General features: G+C 37.8%; 1 protein-coding gene across 1 annotated transcript in view; it reads left to right on the top strand.

The window, feature by feature from the left end:
• pcsk2 (proprotein convertase subtilisin/kexin type 2) overlaps window positions 1-20005 on the top strand; it is a 53982-nt gene that overhangs the window by 19998 nt on the left and 13979 nt on the right. The window contains exons 6-9 of the mRNA XM_007238536.4: window positions 7860-7936; window positions 12365-12453; window positions 13699-13874; window positions 17488-17703. Of these exons, the coding sequence (XP_007238598.2) occupies window positions 7860-7936; window positions 12365-12453; window positions 13699-13874; window positions 17488-17703 (558 nt within the window). The remainder of the gene's footprint in view (window positions 1-7859; window positions 7937-12364; window positions 12454-13698; window positions 13875-17487; window positions 17704-20005) is intronic.

Raw genomic sequence — 20005 nt, 5'->3', positions numbered from 1 at the left:
TCGGTTCCGATTTGGTTACTCTATTATTCTATTACTCTATGTACATAATTACTGTGAGTCGCTTTGGACAAAAGCGTCTGCCAAACGTGATGTAATGTAATGTAGTGCAGCCCTACTTTATAACTTTATAACTAAGGCTTTTTTTCAAAATCTAAATTACACCCTGTCTAAGGCTCGTTGTGATGCTAATTGCTATCCTACACCCCGTTAATAGTCTATTTTCACACCTTCCACCTGTGTCGTTGGGCGATAGGTGTGGTGCTCTGGAAGTGAGGTGTGTTCAGGTACATTTAAGGATTATTATTGCTATCTTGGCAAGAGAAAACACAGGTGCGCCACTGACTGAATACAACCTAGACAGACGTCAACCGTCAGCCGTCATTGCTGTCTTGCTAAGACTTGCTGCTGTTCTTCCACCATATCAATGCAATTCTTTAGAGAGTTCTGGAGTTCTGCAGCTGAGCAGAGAGAAAATAAATATCTCTACATTCTACATTCATTCTTTCTTTCTTTGTCTGTATCGAAGAAAGCAGGTGGTTTTATCAGCCGCAGGGTTGCTATGTCGTGAGGCTGGCAGCAGCACTGGCACGGAGGGACCCTGATTCCAGGCTGGAGCGTGCAGCGAGTACAGTGTGTGGGCTCCGGGTCTAGCCCCGCCTTTGAACACAGATGAGCCTTAACCCAAAAATAACCTTTGCTTTTCTGTGGCGGAGGGTGATGCCAGCGCATGCTCCACTGGGCTGATGTCTCCAGCCGAGCCGGACTGAAACAGTCATTTACTGCATCCTCCCCTCTGCTTCCATTCCCATCCCCTCCTCCCTCTCCTCTCCTCTCCTCAGCTCTGCTCTCCTCTCCTCTCACTGATACTGTTTTATTTAGCACCAATTCCACCCAGAAGCTGCTGCCCTCCGTTCCCTCAGAATTATCACATCACATGCAGGCGCCTGCCTGCCTATGCAGCAGCATTCACAGTCTCCCAGCCGTGCGCTGCCCGCTGCCGAGAGCCGCAATAAAAGAACAGCATGTTCTTGTCTTCTTCCCTGTGTTGGAAGTGGTGGAAGGCGTGGTTGAGAGAAGAAATAATTATTGGATAAATTCAGCCGTACTGGCTAATGTGTGATGAAGAGTTTTCTGACAGGGGACTGCGTTTAATTCATCGCTTGATAACTGCACTCTTAGGCGGCAGCCAGATGGAGGTTTGCCAGAGCGCTTCTCTCTCTCTCTCTCTTTCACGCGCTCTCTCTGTGTGTCTCTCTCTCTATTTCTGTCTGTCTCTCTCTCTCTCCTGTCTCTCTCTCAAGCACACAAACACAAATTTGCTCTCTTATTCTCCCAGACAGACGGCAGCGCAGAACAGAATCGAGCTCACTCCTCCTGCTCTGTTCAGGCAGCACAGCTTTACTGTATAGCTTTCAAAGTACAGCTATCTTCCATCAAGTTGCCATGGAAATGAAATGATGCCATTCAAACATAACATAATCTATCATATCCAGTAGTGGCTTCTGCCAAATCTCACAGAGGAGGAGAATATTATGATATTTATTTTATGGTGACCTGTTTAATATTAACAGCTATCTAACTAGACAATAGTCAAATTGCACGTTGCAAATGAATCAGCTGGCTAAATTGACACTTAAGTCCTTAACACGCCTTGTCCTGTATACAGGCTACAGGTGTAGGTGATACAAGTAAAATAAAAAAAATTCTGCAGGAAAATAACTTATTTACATTCTGAGAGCTTTAAAAAATCTCCTACAGGACACTTGGAGAAGCTGCCTGTTTTCTCTCTACTCTACTTAATAATTCCAGATCTGTAACAGTCAATCAGGAATCAACCCAAATTCTGCAGGTTTGAAAATAGAGGTAAAAACTAGACAAATATAAGGAAACTCTAAAAGTTTGGAGGACATGAACTGTTTGATTTGTATTCAGAAAAATATTGATTTTAAAATGAAGTTCAAGAAATTCAAAGCCAATTTTATGATTTTCTTCACTATATTTTGACATTAGCAGATTTACTTAAATATTTATATATTTGAAATTACAATTATGCTTTTCAGTAATATTTTAGTGGTGTAATGTCAGGCAGAAAATTGACAAAAATCCTGGCCTTTTAGGAGGTTAAACATTTAGTTATTTCAGGTCACATCACATAACATTAGCTCCAGTAATCTCTATACAGCAGTATCAGTATTTATCTATAATCTACAATCTGAACCAGGAGTTTATTTTAAATGGCATTAAATGCCATAATTTGTGACACTTTTGTCCAAAGCGACTTACAATAATGATGTACATTAAGCCACAGAAGACAAAGAAGATCAAGGTAAAAAAAAAGAAAAAAACAAAACATTTTAGACGGTGCCTAAAAGAGGCCAAGAGGAGATAGTGGGATAGAAGAGGAAATGAGAGGAAGAATGAAATGAGGTGAGAAGTAGTTAGTATGTGGTCGCCGAGTGGTCCAGCGGTCTAATGCGCTGCCACTATGATCGGAAGGTCGCAGGTTCGAATCCCGCTCATGCTTCTTGCCACATTCAGTACAGTCTAGCTGGTAGATGAGTCGTGTTCTTCGTGTTCCAACCAAAACCTTTCAATAGAGATGCACCAAATATTTGGCAACCAAAATTATTCAGCCCTTAACAGTCAATGAAGAAATCCCTCTCAGCCATGTTTCACCCGAATAAGTAGAAAGGCGAACATGACATTTTTGATGACATGATTAATGATCCCAACTGGTGTTTAATAAATAATTCTTTTAAAAAAGGAGATTAGGTACATTTAGTCTATTTAATTTATTCAATGTAACATTTTTTTTTATAATTTTTTTTTTAGTTTTGGTTTTGTCCCAAAACATCCTTCCTTTTGTGTTCAGGTAAATTTTTTTTGATGTATTTCTATCTTGGAAACGGAAAGCACAGGTGCTTGTTAAAATAATTAGAGCATGCATTTTGCACGTATTGAGCCGAACAATGTGTACTTTACCCGTCGTTATGATAGCACAGAAAGAGAAAATGATGGTTGACGGCTTTACTATAGATAGTTTCGATGGAGGATTGAATGCTGACTAACTCATGTCAGTTTTTAGATTTTTAGGTTTGCAGGTATTTTGTGTGCAATAATTGTACTCGTGGTTTCTCTGTAAACTTCAGTAACAGTGACACTGCTGGGATCACGCTCTGCTCTAATAACGGCAGTGTCTGGGTCTGTGCACACACAGGCAGGGAAACCCTCATCACCTCTGGAGTCATGTTTTTCCTGCTCTTTAGGTGGAGGTAGTTGTAGGCCGGTGGCGAGAGAATTGTCAGGAGAATGTACAATTCCTTTTTTTCAGTAATCACTACTCTGTTTTCTGATATAAGGGTAAGAGTGCTGCCAGGCACCCATTACTTCACAGCTCCTGTAATCAACCTGAGTCATTTAAACGCTTCAGTCTATTATTGTCCCTGCTGGTCGTCTACTTACCAGGGAGTTAAAGCAGTATTTGCACAAAACCTTCTGAAGTGAAGTCGCTTTAACTTTTGAGGGTAGTAGTTTCAGTTGAAGGGTAGAAGTTTTCATTTAGAGCATTTATTTGCAAAAATAAAAAGATGCAGATCTTTCAGATCTCAAATAATACAAAGAAAACAAGTTCATATTTATATTTATAAAGAATCAATATTTAGTGGAATAACCCTGCACGACCCTAAATACAGAGTCGTGTATCTTGGCATCATGTTCTCCTCCACCAGTCTTACACACTGCTTTTGGATAACTTTATGCTGCTTCACTCCTGGCGCAAAAAAATCAAGCAGTTCAGTTTGGTGGTTTGATGGCTTGTGATCATCCATCTTCCTCTTGATTATATTCTAGAGGTTTTCAATTTGGTAAAATCAAAGAAACTCATCATTTTTAAGTGGACTCTTATTTTTTTTCCCAGAGCTGTATATATATATATATATATATATATTTGTTCAATAATCTTTTTAAAAATAGTTGCACCCAGAAGAATTAAATCAAGCAGCAAGGGATCAGCCTCAGGCTGGTGGTGTCAATACCTCTCAAAGCCATTCCTCCCACCAAGTTACCTGCTCCAAACATTTCATTACACCGCGCGGCGGCAGAGAGACCAGAGACCCTTCGTCCCTCACCGAGTCGTCATGGTAAATGCCAACCAGCGTCCTCATCAGCCTGGAGCCATAAGACCATTCTGTGAATGGTCTTTTCAACTGCATCCTAATGAATGCTGGTCTTTACACACTGTCAGGGTAATGGAGGCTTTACCTAATGCTAATGTGCAGCGCGGACAGTTCAGCAAACTCCCACTCAGAGCATATCTAGAACCATGATCTACTGGAACTGATGTGTGCTGAGAGAGAGAGAGAGAGACAGAGACAGAGAGAAAAAGAGAGATAGAGAGAGAGAGACAGAGAGAGATAGAAAAAGAAAGAAAGAGAGAGAGACAGAGAGAGATAGAAAAAGAGACATAGAAAGAGAGAGAGAGGGAGAGGCAGAGATAGAGAAAGATAAAACAGATACGTAGAAAAAGAGAGACAGAGAGAGATATAGAGAAAAAGAGAGACTAAGAGAGAGAGAGAGAGAGAGAGACAGAGAGAGAAATAGAGACAGATAAAACAGATACATAGAAAAAGAAACAGCGAGACAGAAAAAACACAGATAGGTAGAAAAAGAGAGACTAAGAGAGAGACAGAGATAGAGACAGATAAAACAGATACGTAGAAAAAGAGAGACAGAGAGAGATATAGATAGAAAGAGAGACTAAGAGAGAGAGAGAGAGAGAGAGAGAGAGAAATAGAGACAGATAAAACAGATACATAGAAAAAGAAACAGCGAGACAGAAAAAACACAGATAGGTAGAAAAAGAGAGACTAAGAGAGAGACAGAGATAGAGACAGATACATAGAAAAAAGAGACAGAGAGACTTACAGATAAAACACACATAAGTAGAAAAAGAGAGAGAGACAAAGAGAGAATATAGATAGAAAGAGAGAGAGAGACAGAGACAGATAAAGCATAGATACATAGAAGAAAAAAAACAGAGAGAAAGATAAAACACAGATAAGTAGAAAAAGAGAGAGACAGAAAAAGACATACAGAAAGAAAAAAGGGAGAAAGATAGAAACATATAGGTAGAAAATAGAGAGACAGACAGGTATAAAAAGAGACAGAGAGAGAGAGAAAGATAGGTTGAAAAAAAATAAGATGGTAGTAATAAAGAAAGAAAGATAGGTAGAAACAGGTAGAGACTGAGCGATAGACAGAGAAAGAAAGAGACAGCTAGAAATAGAGAGAGACAGAAAGAGAGAGAGAGCTCTCCTAAATAAACATGTAATAAAGTTAATATTTTCAGTTCTAAAGAGAAAAAAACTTTTTTATTTTATTCTGAGCAGAACTGAATACTCGTTGCATGCTCGCTGCATGTTTCCCTCCGAACAGATTTGATAACAATTGCTTAATTAAAAGTCACCCTTCTCTCAGATGTAACATCAGGAAGCTAAACATGGGCTAGCGACACCCCAATTATGTTAGGAATTTAATTTGAACGTGGCGAGAAGCAATAGGAGTAAAACGCCAGACGGAAGGAAATGCTGCAGTGAAACAGATGCCGCAGCCATAAACATCTCTCAGAGACTCATCAATTCAGCAAATTCAATCACCAAATGGTCCTCGCTGGAGCCCAGCCAAACACGGCAGGTACTGCCCAGCAGAGAACAGTCCAGCACTGTCTGTCTCTCTATTTGTCTGTCTCTCTCTCTCTCTCTCTATATATATATATATATATATATATATATATATATATATCTGTCTCTCTTATCTGTATCACTCTTTCTCTCTTTTTCTACCTATATAACTGGTATTTGGATTTGATTTGAGACAATTAAAACCTGTTTAATACTATTAGCTAGTCCTCCATGCATTAACTGAATTTTGTGGAAATATGCTAAGTTTACACTTAGTAAGTTTCTTACACACTAAGAAAAGTAAGTACAGATTTGTACTTAAAAGAGTATAAAGCTTGTCTCTGGGGCTGTACTTTATATTGAGGTACAAAAAAGTACCTTTCAGTGAAAGTCCCTTTTTTGTACCCATATTTTTGTGCCAGTAAAGATTTAAAAAATTATAAACATTACCATCAACTGAATACGTGTCAAAAACTTGATGATCTAAAATTGTCTGGCTTTCAAATAAAAAATGTGCAATTAAAATATATATTGTTTATTAGTACAGTGATACAGAATACTGAATGTACCTTTTGGCTGCAGGTTAAATGGTACAAATCTGTACTTATTGCTGTTAGAAATGACTTTATACTTCAGAGGGAACAAATCTGACCCTGTAAAGACCAATATTGTACCATTAAGGGTACAATTATAAAGAGTGTACCTTTGAGAACAAAAAAGTTTTTAGAGTGTAAGCTTGAGTGTACTTGGGTTCTGCAGCAGGACAATGATCCGAAGCTCAAGTTTTTGGACTGTTGGAGTAAACTGGAGTAAAAAATCAATGCAGATACAAGAAGAACATGGATACCTGACCCAGATTGGGACTTGAACCCAGGAACCCAGCACTTGTAGGCGAATGTGCTAAACACTAAGCTAAACACTGTCCTGCTGTTCCTTATAATAGATTTCAATGGAAAGAAGAAGTTTAAGATTAATGTGAAATTTAATATTTTTTTATTTTGGGCTGCAGAATCACCGTTGCTCGTGTTTTAGCACATTAAAACGTTTTGTATGTAAGGTATGTAAGGTATGCATCTACGCCTGTAAATCTGGCTGGTTGGATGAGCACACAGTAAAGAGACCCCCAGCCATCTGCTCCCCCCTCAGCCCTGCCGTCAGAGCTGAAGCTTCCGCTGACACCTCAGGATCTGAGAGGTCATCTTTACCTTTGTTTGCTAACTGTCTTAAGGCCATTAGCATAATGCCAGTCGTGTGATATCTGCCCTGAAGGATAAGAGGACATTCTGATCGCACTCGTCCAGCTGGCTTCACGCCTGGAGACAACCTTGCTTTGATGAAGTCAACCTTGGAGCGCAGGGTTTACTTACTGAACTGTATATGGAATGAATTTTGTGCCAAAAGTTTTACACAAATAAATAAAATCCACAATCTGAATTTAAAAAAATTAAAAACTACAAATTGTTTGTTGCAAATTCAAAAAAGAAAAAATATACAGCAAATATATATATATATATATATATATATATATATTTTTTTTTTTTTTTCAATATACTTGGTTATTTTATTATTCTTATTTGAAATTTCAGTTTGGATTTTTGTGTTTTTTTGTGAATTTTCTGTGGATTTTTTTTTTGGTTTTTTCTTAAAGACTTTTGCCTCTGGAATCTCTGGTTTGCTTCTGCTTCAGTTTTTAGCTTCTGAATTTTGGCACACTTTTCCTTCTTTGCATCAAAAATGCATCACAAATGTTTGATGCATGGTTTCTGGGCTGATATTAGACATTTTCATGTACATACAGTAATTACCAATATGTAAACAGCTGTACAATAGAATTCAGTCAAAAAAATAAAATTGTAATTTTTACAGCATCATCTAAATGATGAATGCTTTAAAAAACGCAATATGGAAATATGGGTCCAGTCTAAACATCAACACGCCAGTTCTTTAAGCAGTTTTTTTAATGACACTGGTTTAATTCTGAACAAAATGAAAAGGGATTTATTATAAGTTTGATTATTTGATTGCTCTTGACTGTCCGACACTTTCTTTTCTTTAAGCCCTTGAGAAGTAATGCATTATTAGTGCTGATCTTCTATGTTCTCACCTCTCATTTCATGCACTCTCATTTCCATAATGCCTGACTACCAGTGAGAAGAGTCAATATTTTCCTCTTTCTTTCAGAACGCAGAAGCCAGCTATGACTTCAGCAGCAATGACCCGTACCCGTACCCGCGCTACACGGACGACTGGTTTAACAGGTAATCAGCAGCACATCAGCGGGTCTGAGTCTGTGGAGGGGTGGAGGGGGTTCTGGGTGGGGAGAGGGGGGAGAGAGGGTGATGAACATGTGGACGCCAGGCTGTGTTTCCTGGCAGTGGTCGGCTGAAGGACTGCCTGCTTCTCCGTATTGATTTTTCTTACATGTAACCCCATTAAGTCATCTTTCTCTCTGCTCTCTTGGCCCGGCTGCATTAACATGGAGCTCAGGGCCCACACTCCGCCTCCTTACAGCTCGGCTCTGCATTTTTCTTACGATGCTCAGCAGAAGCTGCAATAAAACAGCACGGATCTGAACCACTGCAGAACATGATGACACTCTGGATATTTGTTTTTAATATTTTCTCTCCATTAGGTAAATGCATAAGCAATGATATCATCACATACATTTTTTTTCCCTTTTTTTGCACTTTAAAGCGCACCAGATTATAAAGCACACTATCCATAAACATCTATTTTCTATATAAAAGGTCTATTTTTATATATAAGGTCTATTTTTATATTTAAGGCACATCGGATCATTAGACCCATTTTAAGAAGCACTTGTTAGCAGCAGGGGCCATATTGGTATTTTTTTCAATTATCAATAACTTAATAAATGCTAATTTTATTTATTAAAGAAAAAAAATCTCTTCAAACCAATCTACCCCTGTGTGGAAAAGTGTTCACCCCCTTAACCACTAATAACTTGGTTGTTTCACCGCTTTACTGATAACTGAGAAATTTAGTTCCACTCTTCTTTACAGAATAGTTCTAATTCAGACACACTGGGGGATTTTCCAGCATGAACATCCTGTTAAAGATCATCCACAGCATCTCAATCAGACATTCAGAGGTGGACTTTTGTTTGTGTGCTTTGGGTCATTGTCCTGCTGCAGAACCCAAGTCAAGTACTCCTGAGCTTGAGGTCACAAACAGATGACTGGACATTCTCCTTCAGGATTTTCTGGTAAAGATCAGAATTCCTGATTCCATCTGTTACAGCAAGTTATCAGACAAGTGAGGACATTGCAATCTGACACATCCTTCGAGGTGCATCTAATTTTTTGTATTATAAGTAAAAAAAATCATTATGAAAGACTCATGGAGGGATTTTTGTATCTGCGATTTCACCACAATGAGCTTTGGGAAGTGCTTTGACACAAAAGCGAGTGGGACTTGAGCTGTTTTTTAGGATTTGCTAAAAATATATTGTTGTATGTTAGATTATTATGCTTTATTCAGTTGTTACTGGGGTTGTCACGATATCAGAATTTTGAGTTTGATACCGATACCAACTGTAGTATCACGGTTCTCGATACCAAGATGATATTAGTAGAAGAAAAACTGCTGTATCAGATATATAAACCTGGATTTCTCAGCTATACAGGCACTTGGTCCATGTAGATATTTTAAGCTATCGCTTATATCAGCGATATAAGCAAAACATGCTTTAAAAAAGATATATATTCATCCTGCAGCTCTAGTTGTTACTTTCTCTCAATGTAAGAAAATTTGCTAAATGTGCCAAGGTTGGGCCAAGGGTGCTGAAAAATTTGCCATGCATGCATTTAAATCAACTATTTGGGACCTTATGTCCTCAAAAATGTGTGTGTGTGTGTGTGTGTGTGTGTGCAGTAGTAGTGACAGGCAGAAGGTGCTCAGCAGGGACAAAGCCAGTGCATATTGGCATGCCTCCTTCTTTAGCGCCGCTCTGCTCAAAGACTCAGCCTTAATGAACACTGGCACCTTATTACACCTTCCATCACCACTGCCTCTCCACTATCCACCACAGCCCGGCCGAGACGAGACAAGACGAGCTCAAGGACAGACGGTCTGATAAAAAGAGCAGAAGCATAACTTCTTCTTTGTTCTGCTCCTCCGAGCACTCTGTGTTTGAGTGTGTGAGAGAGAAGAGCTGTGTGTCATGGCTGCGGTAATATCATCAGTGCTGCAGACTCCAGGCTAATCAGACGCTTATTTATAAATAGAGCAGCTCTGTCTGGCAGAGTGATGGGAGTCACCCACTGTCTGTCACTCTGGGCTTTTCCTCCTCGCTTATAGTTTATTCAGCCTTATAGTTTATTACGCTGTAGAAATCTAAAGTCTGCAGTTTGATATTAAAAGTGATTTTTTGAATCATTCTTATAAAAAAGCTTAATTATATTGACCTTGATTGCACTTAGAAAGGCAAAAATGGGAAAATAACCAACTCAAGAGGGTCTCTCTCATACACTCAATCAATCAATCAATCAATCAATCAACCAATCATCAACCTTTATTTCCACTCGGTAATACATTGAGGGTACCCCTCATTTTCAATGCAGCTGAGCATATACAAAATCAAAGGGACTGAAAAATACATTTAAATGATAAAAACAAGCAAACAATATGATATTTAACTAAGAAGAAATAAAATAATTCAGAATAAAAGGAGATGCAGACAGGCTAAAATATAAAGCAATAAAACAAAGAGATTTTACATTGATTTAATTTATTAATTTATAATAACTTTAGATTAGTCCGATTCTATTGGTAGCTTCTTTTTTACTGGTTCCTGGCACATTCTATTTGCATACTGGGTGTGTGTCCCATTTTCTGACCCTCACCATCAGTGTGTAGTCATTCCCCCTAAGGCTACCTTGGATACATTTATTATAGATCTTATATGATGAGTAAATTCTTGGTCTCTGTGTTGTAGGCTGTGAGAACAAGCATACCTTTTTTTTGAGGTGCAGTAACTGTGTTGGTTGCTGTGCTAGCAGTATCTATCAGTAGATAGATAGATAGATAGATAGATAGATAGATAGATAGATAGATAGATAGATAGATAGATAGATAGATAGATAGATAGATAGATAGATCGATAGACATTTAACCAGATCTATTTCAGCATCCAGCTACTAAAACACAAGTTGCACAACTTCACCACAATTTCATGTCAGTCTTAAACAGTGTGAGCATAAAAACATCCCTCAGAATCTCAGAGTTTCTCCATGGGATTTCTGCAAGATCGGCCAAAGATCATGATTAATTACAAGTATCAAATCATCCTGACATCCATATAAGCACGATGAATAAAAGAAAAGTGAGAAGGTAGTTTTTACTAATGAGATTTTGCTGTCAAATCCCAACTAACTAATAAAGTCAGCAATAAATGTCTCTGATAATAAAAGATTCTCATACTGAAATGCCTGTGCATTAATAACACAAAATATCTCTAGGCTACTGTTATTGTTTATGCAGCTCTTAAACTGAAAGTGTGCTCTCTCTCAGACTCGCTGTAAAAATCGTTGCAGAGCTGCTGGATGAATAGCCAAGAGCTCCTTTACTGCTGCATAATGTACAAAGTTCATATCTACAGTGTTTTTCTCTGCATAATTAATCGTGATCTTTGGCAGATCCTGCAGAAATCTCATGTAGAAAATGTTGAGTAAAAGGCGAACTGAGTCCAGATCTGTAGAAGTCACTGGTAGTTGTGCAACAAGACAGTTTACCACTGGTTTGTTAGAAAACAATAGTGAACAAACAGCATCATGAAGACCAAGGAACTCACCAGACAGATCAGAGATAAAGTTGGGGAGAAGACGTTTATAGCAGGTTTAGCATTCTACAACTGTTTCTACAAACCTACCAAGACATGGCCATGGTCCACTCATACTGACCAATCCAGCAAGGAGATCACTGGTCAGGCCCATGGTCACTCTGGAGGAGCCGCAGAGATTCGCAGTTTAACTTTTTGGCCTAAATGCAAAGCACTATATGTGGTGGAAAAGTAACACTGCTCATCACCCTGAGTAAAACCACACCATCCCCACTGTGAAACACGGTGGTGGCAGCATCAGGCTGTGGGGATGCTTTTCTTCAGCAGGGACAGATTTAGGAAGCTGTTCAGAGTTGAAGGGAAGATGGATGGAGATACAGTAAATAGATACAGGGCAATCCAGGAAGAAAATGATTCTGTTGGAGGCTGTAAAAGACTTGAGACTGGGAAGGAGATTCACCTTCCGGCAAGACGATGACCCTAAACATACAGCCAGAGCTACAGTGGAGCTATAATGGTTTAAATCAGAGAATATTCATGTGTTAGAATGATCCAGTCAAAGTCCTAAAAAGACCTTAATCCCAAATAGATGCAGAGCTTTCAGACCTCAGATAATGCAAAGAAAACAAGTTCATATTCATAAAAATCTTTAATATTTGGTGGAATAAACCTGTTTTTTAATCACAGTTTTTATGCATCTTGGCATCATGTTCTCCTCCACCAGTCTTACACACTGCTTTTAGATAAAAATTCTAACAATTCAGTTTGGTTTGATAGTTTGTGATCATCCATCTTCCTCTTGATTATATTCCAGAAATATATTTTAATGAAGCCAAACCAAGTAGTATTACATTTCAAATGCATTTTTGTGTTTGTGTTTTTTCAGTCATGGGACCAGGTGTGCTGGAGAAGTGTCTGCAGTGTCTAACAACAACATCTGTGGGGTGGGAGTGGCCTACAACTCCAAGGTGGCAGGTATGTGTTTTATAAACCAAGTTAGAAAACGAGTACATGGGATTATCTTACCTGCTTTTTGCATTTTAAATTTGTATTATTTAATTATGACCTTCTGATGACTATCTGGATAAAATCAGAGCATGTTTATGAAGGGTAGCATATATGGTTAATACTAGTTCACTCATAATACACAAGCGACAATACAAAGAGATTGCATTGTATCTCTTAATTTCTTATTCAAAATTGTTGAGTGACATCTGATTATCTATAAATTATCAATGTTTTTTTTTTACTGCAGTTCTTCTCTTTTCCGATTAAATCCAATTCTAATTATTTTCTATGCTGAAACTGAAGAGACTCAGTCCTTAATCATGTTAATCTGAGCTAAAGGCTAAAAGCTAAAGCTGCTGTTTCCATGTGGGTCAGCCAGACACGACTCTTCCTGTAGTTTTTTTTTTTTCTCCAGTTTCTAAGAGTCTTTATTTGAAGGTGTAGGAAACAGTACTCACCGCTCTCTGGCTTTTGTATCTGTAATTTCTCTAAAGAAAAGAAAGAATTCTATGTTTAATAGTTACAGAGTTCTCTGTGTTTTATCTGTGTCTTTTTCTAGTTATTATGATGATGAACATCATAGAGAGTAACAGCAGTATCAACACCATCTGTTCCAGCACTGTTTTATTATAGATAAATAGATAAAGGCTTTGGTAATTTTGGACATTTTTTTATCCAAAATGTAATTTCAAAGCTCAGTTTATTTCCATTGCTGCTTACCAGCTGTAAGCTGTTAACTGATTAATTGTGTGTTAAAAATCACTCCCTCTTTTTTAGCAGTACAGGATTTTAATTTTTTTTTCCTTAAAGGTCCTGACAGTTTACTGCAAAATTTTGTGCACTGGATTTTGCACCATTTTTGATTATTGGCATTGAATAAATGGCATAAATGAATCGAACAAAATCATCATTAATTAGCTTATAATATTTTTTATATAAGCATATTAAACATAAGGTTTTTTTTTTTTAATGATACCATATTAACAAGCGCTTTTTTGCCTATATAATTACATCCCTCTGCAAGGGACCACAGAACTGGAACAAGACACAGCAAGATTTATGAAGTGTATTAAATTTACATGTATAAAAATGAATCCTCAGTCTGAAAGATAGCCTGGAGCTGTAAGAGAGCCTCAGGTGGAGGTGTGCTCTCAGGTGGACAGTGATGTGAATGGATTTGGAAAGAGTGACCCGGCTCTCACCCCGGTGCAGGGATCCGTATGCTGGACCAGCCTTTCATGACGGACATCATCGAGGCCTCCTCCATCAGCCACATGCCGCAGGTCATCGACATCTACAGCGCCAGCTGGGGACCCACGGACGACGGCAAGACGGTGGACGGCCCCCGCGAGCTCACGCTGCAGGCCATGGCAGACGGCGTCAACAAGGTACTCCAGGAGAAAGTAGAGTTAGATGGACTTAGAGAATCTGTTGTTCTGCTGCAGGTTTTATGGAGCTGGTTTAGCGATCACAGCAGCTGCTGCTCCATCATAATCACTGGAGTTTAGAGCCATTTTTCACAACAGCCGACTGAAGAAATAATTCATCTGCAGGTGGAGCTTCAGGGACTCAGGGGATTTCCTAAAACCCAGAGAAGCGCCCATATAAAACACCAAGCCCTGCATTTCAACCAATCAACCAATCAATCAGTCAATCAGTCAATCAAAACTTAAAGGGACTAAATTTTATTTTAGCAAAATATAAATCAAATATTTAATCAGGTAACTAAAACAAGGAACTTCATGAACAACACAATAATTTAACAATTAAACAGTCAAAGCATTAGAAAAACAAACAAATATTTAGAATAATTCAGAATAAAAGAATACGTGGACTAAAAGGTTAAAATGCAAAGCAGTGAAGATACATAATAAGAACAATAAAATATAACAAACACATAAAGAAACAGAGGATTAAAAAAATACATTGAAGTTATGAAGAAAGGAAATGCTAGAAATACAAATAAAAGATAAAACAGAAGATAGAATAAACAAAAGGACAAAATAAAATAAAATAAATAAAAAGATAAAAACAAAACTTATCTGAATGAGGTTAGAAACTAAAAGTTTAAAGTAATTTAGGTCTAGAGTTTTAGAGATTTAGAGATTTAGTGTTTAATAGTTTTAGTGTTTTAGTTTTATTGTTTAAAAGTTTTAGTTTTTTAGATCTTTAGAATTTTAGAGTTTAAATTTTTTTGGTTTGTTTACAGTTTCAGCATTTTAGAGTTTTAGAGTTTTATGATTTTAAAGCTTTAGAGTTGTAGAGTTTTAGAGCTTTAATGTTTTAGATATTTAGAGTTTTATAGTTAAAGTTTTTTTTTTTACTGTTTTAGAGTTTTCGTTTTTTAGGCCTTTAGAGTTGTTGAGTTTTGGAGCTTTAGAACTTTACAGTTTTAGAGCTTTAGAGTTTTAGTATTTTAGGGTTTTAGAGTTTTATGGTTTTAGAGTTTTAGTATTTTAGAGTTTTAGAGTTTTAATGTTTTAGTTTTTCAGAGCTTTAGAGTTTTACAGTTTTACAGTTGTAAAGTTTACTGTAGTGATTTCCAGCTCCTGCTGCTCTATATATTTTTCTCCTAGTTCAGTAAAAACTCTGAAGCTGACGGCTGATCCAGTCAGTAGAGCAGGGCTGATAGTTACTGCTGTTTACAGAAATCAGAGGTGAGATGTACAGAATTCAGACGAGACGAACACAGCTCACAGTGATGCCCTCAAATTAACGTCTTGATGATTTATCACAGCTGTATGAAGTGATGCCCTCGAGGTACAGAGCGTTCAGGAAGTGTTGCTGAGTAAACGCCACTACCAGCCTCTTATTCTTCCCTCTAGAACAGAGCAGAACAAACAAGGCTAATCAGCCCGTGTTCCACTCAGACACTCAGCGTAATGGTGACTTACGTCAGAAACCTCACCGGCGCTGCTACAGCCTCTGACCCAGCTCTCTGAGAAATCTCCCTCAGAGTAGCTGAGCTCCCTGATTCTAGTCTTCTCAAATATTAATTTTATATTAATTGCTAAAATATGTTGCTCTGTAATAATAAAATGTACCAACCCTGCTTAAAATCTTTAAAATGAGACTGAAATATTAACAGAATTTAGAAAAAATGTCCAAAACTTAGTATTACAAATTAAATTGTTAGAACTGTATGTTCTTATTTTTGCTATACATATTTTATTTAATACAATCTGATTTTATGGACTTTTATTGTGAAGCCCAAAATGGCGAATTAGCTATAATTTCTAACCTCTGACTGTTTTCCAAGCTGAATTAATAGCTAATGTTAATCACTCGACTAATAATTACCATCATTGGTCGAGTTATGGCACTTTGAATGTTGGGGTACCAATAAAATGATTCAGATGTAAATCTGTAAACTTCATTGAGCTGTAATCTTGAGTTAAATTCAGTCTGTTTGCACTGATGTGGCTCCTCTCATCCCCCCGGTCCCCACACTACATCCCACCAATGGGATCCCTCCCACAGTTTAAGAACCACTGCTTTAATGAACATACTTAATTAACATCCCTGGATGCTGCACCAGCGGTACAGAACTAAACACAAGGAGAGAAATGAGTGAAATTAGTGAAATAAACACTACAGTCCACTGTGTTCACTCTCTACTAACATTATCCAGCTGTTTTGTGGCAAAGTCTTCAAAAAGAATCTAAAAAAGAGGCACTAAACCCTAAACCATATTTTTGTCCATTAATAGCTCAAATGTGTTCGTTTAAAGAACTGAAACATACCAGTCCTGCTTAATTTTTTTATAAATATATACTAACCTTTAAAAAACGCTTTTATTGTGGTAATTTCTGCCTCTGCAGTGCCCTCTCAGGTTTAACTGTGCTATAGGCGAGGATGATGTTTCCGTGTACGATACTTTGGTACGCAGACACATCATCACAATATGCAAATCAGTCAGTCAATCAATAATACTTATAATCCCGCCCCCCTGCTGACGACTTCCAATCATTTGGGTCTCACATCTCGCTATCAGAGGCACACTGCTGCTGCTGCAGCTCAGCCAATCAGCTCTTCCTTCTTCCCCGCCCCTAAACCCATACATCTCCCAGTTCCCTTCCCAATTGACCCTTAATTTTTTTCCCTTTTTCAAATTTGAGCTGAGGGAGGAGTCAGCTAAAATCAGGGGGTTTAGTTACCCTTAAAGTTGGCTTATAATTTGGGTTGAATCTCGAAAATCTGCAGTATCGTATCAACTATAACCACTTCGCTTGCTTGTGCTTTTTGAAGTGATACATCGTAAGATTATCCACCAGTGGACGTTTTTCGGCCCAGATTTTTCTATAAGTGATCAATTCAAAAGTGTTTGCAAACTTTTGGCAAAATTTTTCAAAACATTTCAGGTCTACAGGTGAAGAACCATCCAATTAGAAACAACTACCACCACAGCACAGATATGATTGCAACCACCTCACAACTGCCTAGCAACCAATCAAAAAACACCTTGGAATATCTTAAAAACTGCCTACCAACACCTTAGCAACAAACTTGGATTACAGTACATAGCAACCATGTATCTTTTTGTTCAAAGAAGATATTAAAACGAGAGCTTTACAAAAAGATCAAATACAACGACAAACAAAAAATACAAAGACAATATAAAACATGAAGAAAATAATACAAAAGAAATTAAAACATGAATCTGAATTGTGCATTATTTTAAAATTAGACCGAAAAACAAAACACAATACAGTTCCATTAAGGTCCCCACTGTTTAAAAGTAGGTATGAATATATATGAATAAAATCACAGGCATGTAATTAAAAGTCAGATAAAGATTATTGGTCATCATATTCAGGGTTTTAAAAAAACATCTACCCTGATTAGAGAAAAATTAAAAAGGGCTGAAAACTACTTGACCTTTGAATTTCATCTCCAGTATGAGATTGATTTGTAGAAAGGCCTGTGATTGGATGTTGAGGATGTTAATTATGGGCTGTGTGATTGCGTGTGCTTGACCGTGCCGGGCTGGATGTCCCGCAGGGCCGAGGGGGGAAAGGCAGTATCTACGTCTGGGCCTCGGGAGACGGTGGTAGCTATGACGACTGTAACTGTGATGGCTACGCCTCCAGCATGTGGACCATCTCCATTAACTCGGCCATCAACGACGGGCGCACCGCCCTCTACGACGAGAGCTGCTCCTCCACGCTGGCCTCCACCTTCAGCAACGGCCGCAAGAGGAACCCGGAGGCGGGCGTGGTGAGTCTCGAAAAATAATAAAGTCTTAATAAAGAGTACTTTCTTTTCTTAATTTGTTTTTTGATTTTCACAAAAAAAATACAAGTACACATTATTTATATATCTATGATTTCACATAAATTGACACATATACATATATGTACACACACAACAACACTACGACTAGCGTTAAAAGTTATTGTAATAATAATGTTATAGTAATAGTAATAATGAATTAAATTAAAATATAAAACACTGTGTTAAAGAGAATCAAGATTTAATTATATAAGCTTATTACTGTTTATTCTGGGATGACAGGGAGTAATAATTGCTCAGCATAAGCTTAAAAGGCATTACATTTTCCCATTTTTAGCTAAAAATTAAAAAATAAATCTGATATAAATCACATATTTAAGAAGTAACAGCAAAATACCATCCATTAAACAAGTAATTTCTGATATGCAGTATGCCTCACTTATAATTCACATTGCCTTGGCATGAGCACATGGGTCAGTGATGGTAACTAAGGTCCTTGGCAGTTCTAGGGGCGGGGCCTCAGGGGCAATGGCCGAAGCTGAAATTTGATTGGCCCCTGAGGTGCCCCTGCCCTGTCACTTATTTTGTTCAGTAAAAATTATTTTTTTTACAAAATATCAAATCTACATTGAAAATAGCAAGGTATTATTTTCATATAAAAGCAAAAAATAAACAGAAGCAAGCAAGAGCTTCCAAAAACAAAATCCACAAAACACAGAAATAAAAGTGCTAAATCCACATACACATACAAGAACAATAAAGCAATCATGTATACTAAATTTCCTGCATTAGCATAAAACGCTGATATGTTTTAGCACAGTATTCCAGGATAAAGAATAAGAAGCAACCGTCTGCAGATACAGATATGAGTGTAATTGTGCATTGTGTTTATCTAGTCAGAAACCTGGATGATGAGTCAAACATTTAACCATTTGACTTGAACACTGGAAACAATGGCAGTAATTCTGAATGAATCTTAAAAGTACTTCTGCTAAAAATCACAGAACATTGTTCCACAGGTTCAGCACAGCTTTAAGGTAATGCCGTGCTTTGTTCAGTGTGATCTCAGGTGTGGTATTGTGGAGATGTAAAGAGAGGGAGATAGTGGAGGAGTTACTGTAGGTATCTTTTCCTCTCCTCGTTCATCAGCGAGCGCGATGCCGATGAGATGAAAGAGCAATGAACTAATTGTCTCGTCGGTTTTGTGTGTGAACAATTACCTGTGAAATGGAAGACGGAGGCGCAGAGCGATGTATTCAACGTGGATCTTAATCTCAGCTCCATCTCCCGATTAAAAAAAGCTCTTTTAGTTAGCCTGTCAGTGAGGATCTCGTTGAGTTGAGGAAAGGAAGAAAGACAAAGATGGAGGTGTGGGTGGAGGGTTATTGGCATCAGTCTGGAGCTGCTGTCGAGGAGAAGAACAATCCTGTCTGAAGTTTGCTGTCATGAAGCTTGGCTTTATCCCTCAGCTGACTGCTGTCACTGCACTTCTCTGCACATTACTATATTTTAGTTTAATTTATAGTTTTACCTTTATTTATATCTCATTTTCTCCCCAATTTATAAGGCCAAATACCCAATCCACTCATTAGGACTCCCCCTATTACTAGTGATTTGAATTGCAACTGATGCTGTAGCATTTCCGAGTAGCATCACAGCGCTAACGTTCGGAGGAAAGCGCAGCGAATCGGTTCTGATACATTAGCTCACAGACGCAGCCTTGTGCTGATCCACATCACCCTAGGAGTGATGAGGGGAAAGAAAGAGCGCCATCCACTGTACCCACCCGGAAAGAGCAGAGAACAAGGCCAATTGTGCTGTCTCAGGGCTCTGGCAGCTAATGGCAGGGATTTTATCATAATAAGTTTAAAAAAATAATTGTTTAAATTTTTTTTTTTATTATTTACTATGGTTACATCTGTCTAATATTAAAAAAAAATGTTTGTTAATCTGAAAAATGTATGTATGATTTAAAAATAAAAAAGCTTTATTTATTTTTATGAATTAAATGGGATCAGTAATAAAAAATGCTTTTAATGCTGTGATGAATAGATTTTAGTTAGAGATCTGGAATTGAGTTTATGATCAGTTATAATAGGCATGGATTTAAGCCAGGTATTTTGATTCAGGCTGAGATTCAGTTCAAATGTCAGATGACTTCAAACAGGGCTGTGTGTGTGGTTTGTATTATCTAAAAATAGCTGCATCTCTTTTATCTCTTTCTCATCTGTAGACCATAGAACAGGGGTTAACCATGACCCCAAAGTGTTTACAGTTCTTCGTGTTC

Source organism: Astyanax mexicanus, chromosome 7 (assembly GCF_023375975.1).
Source record: "Astyanax mexicanus isolate ESR-SI-001 chromosome 7, AstMex3_surface, whole genome shotgun sequence".
Lineage (NCBI taxonomy): Eukaryota > Metazoa > Chordata > Actinopteri > Characiformes > Acestrorhamphidae > Astyanax > Astyanax mexicanus.
Note: the sequence above shows the minus strand (reverse complement) of the source record. Positions and strands in the feature narration are given on the sequence as shown.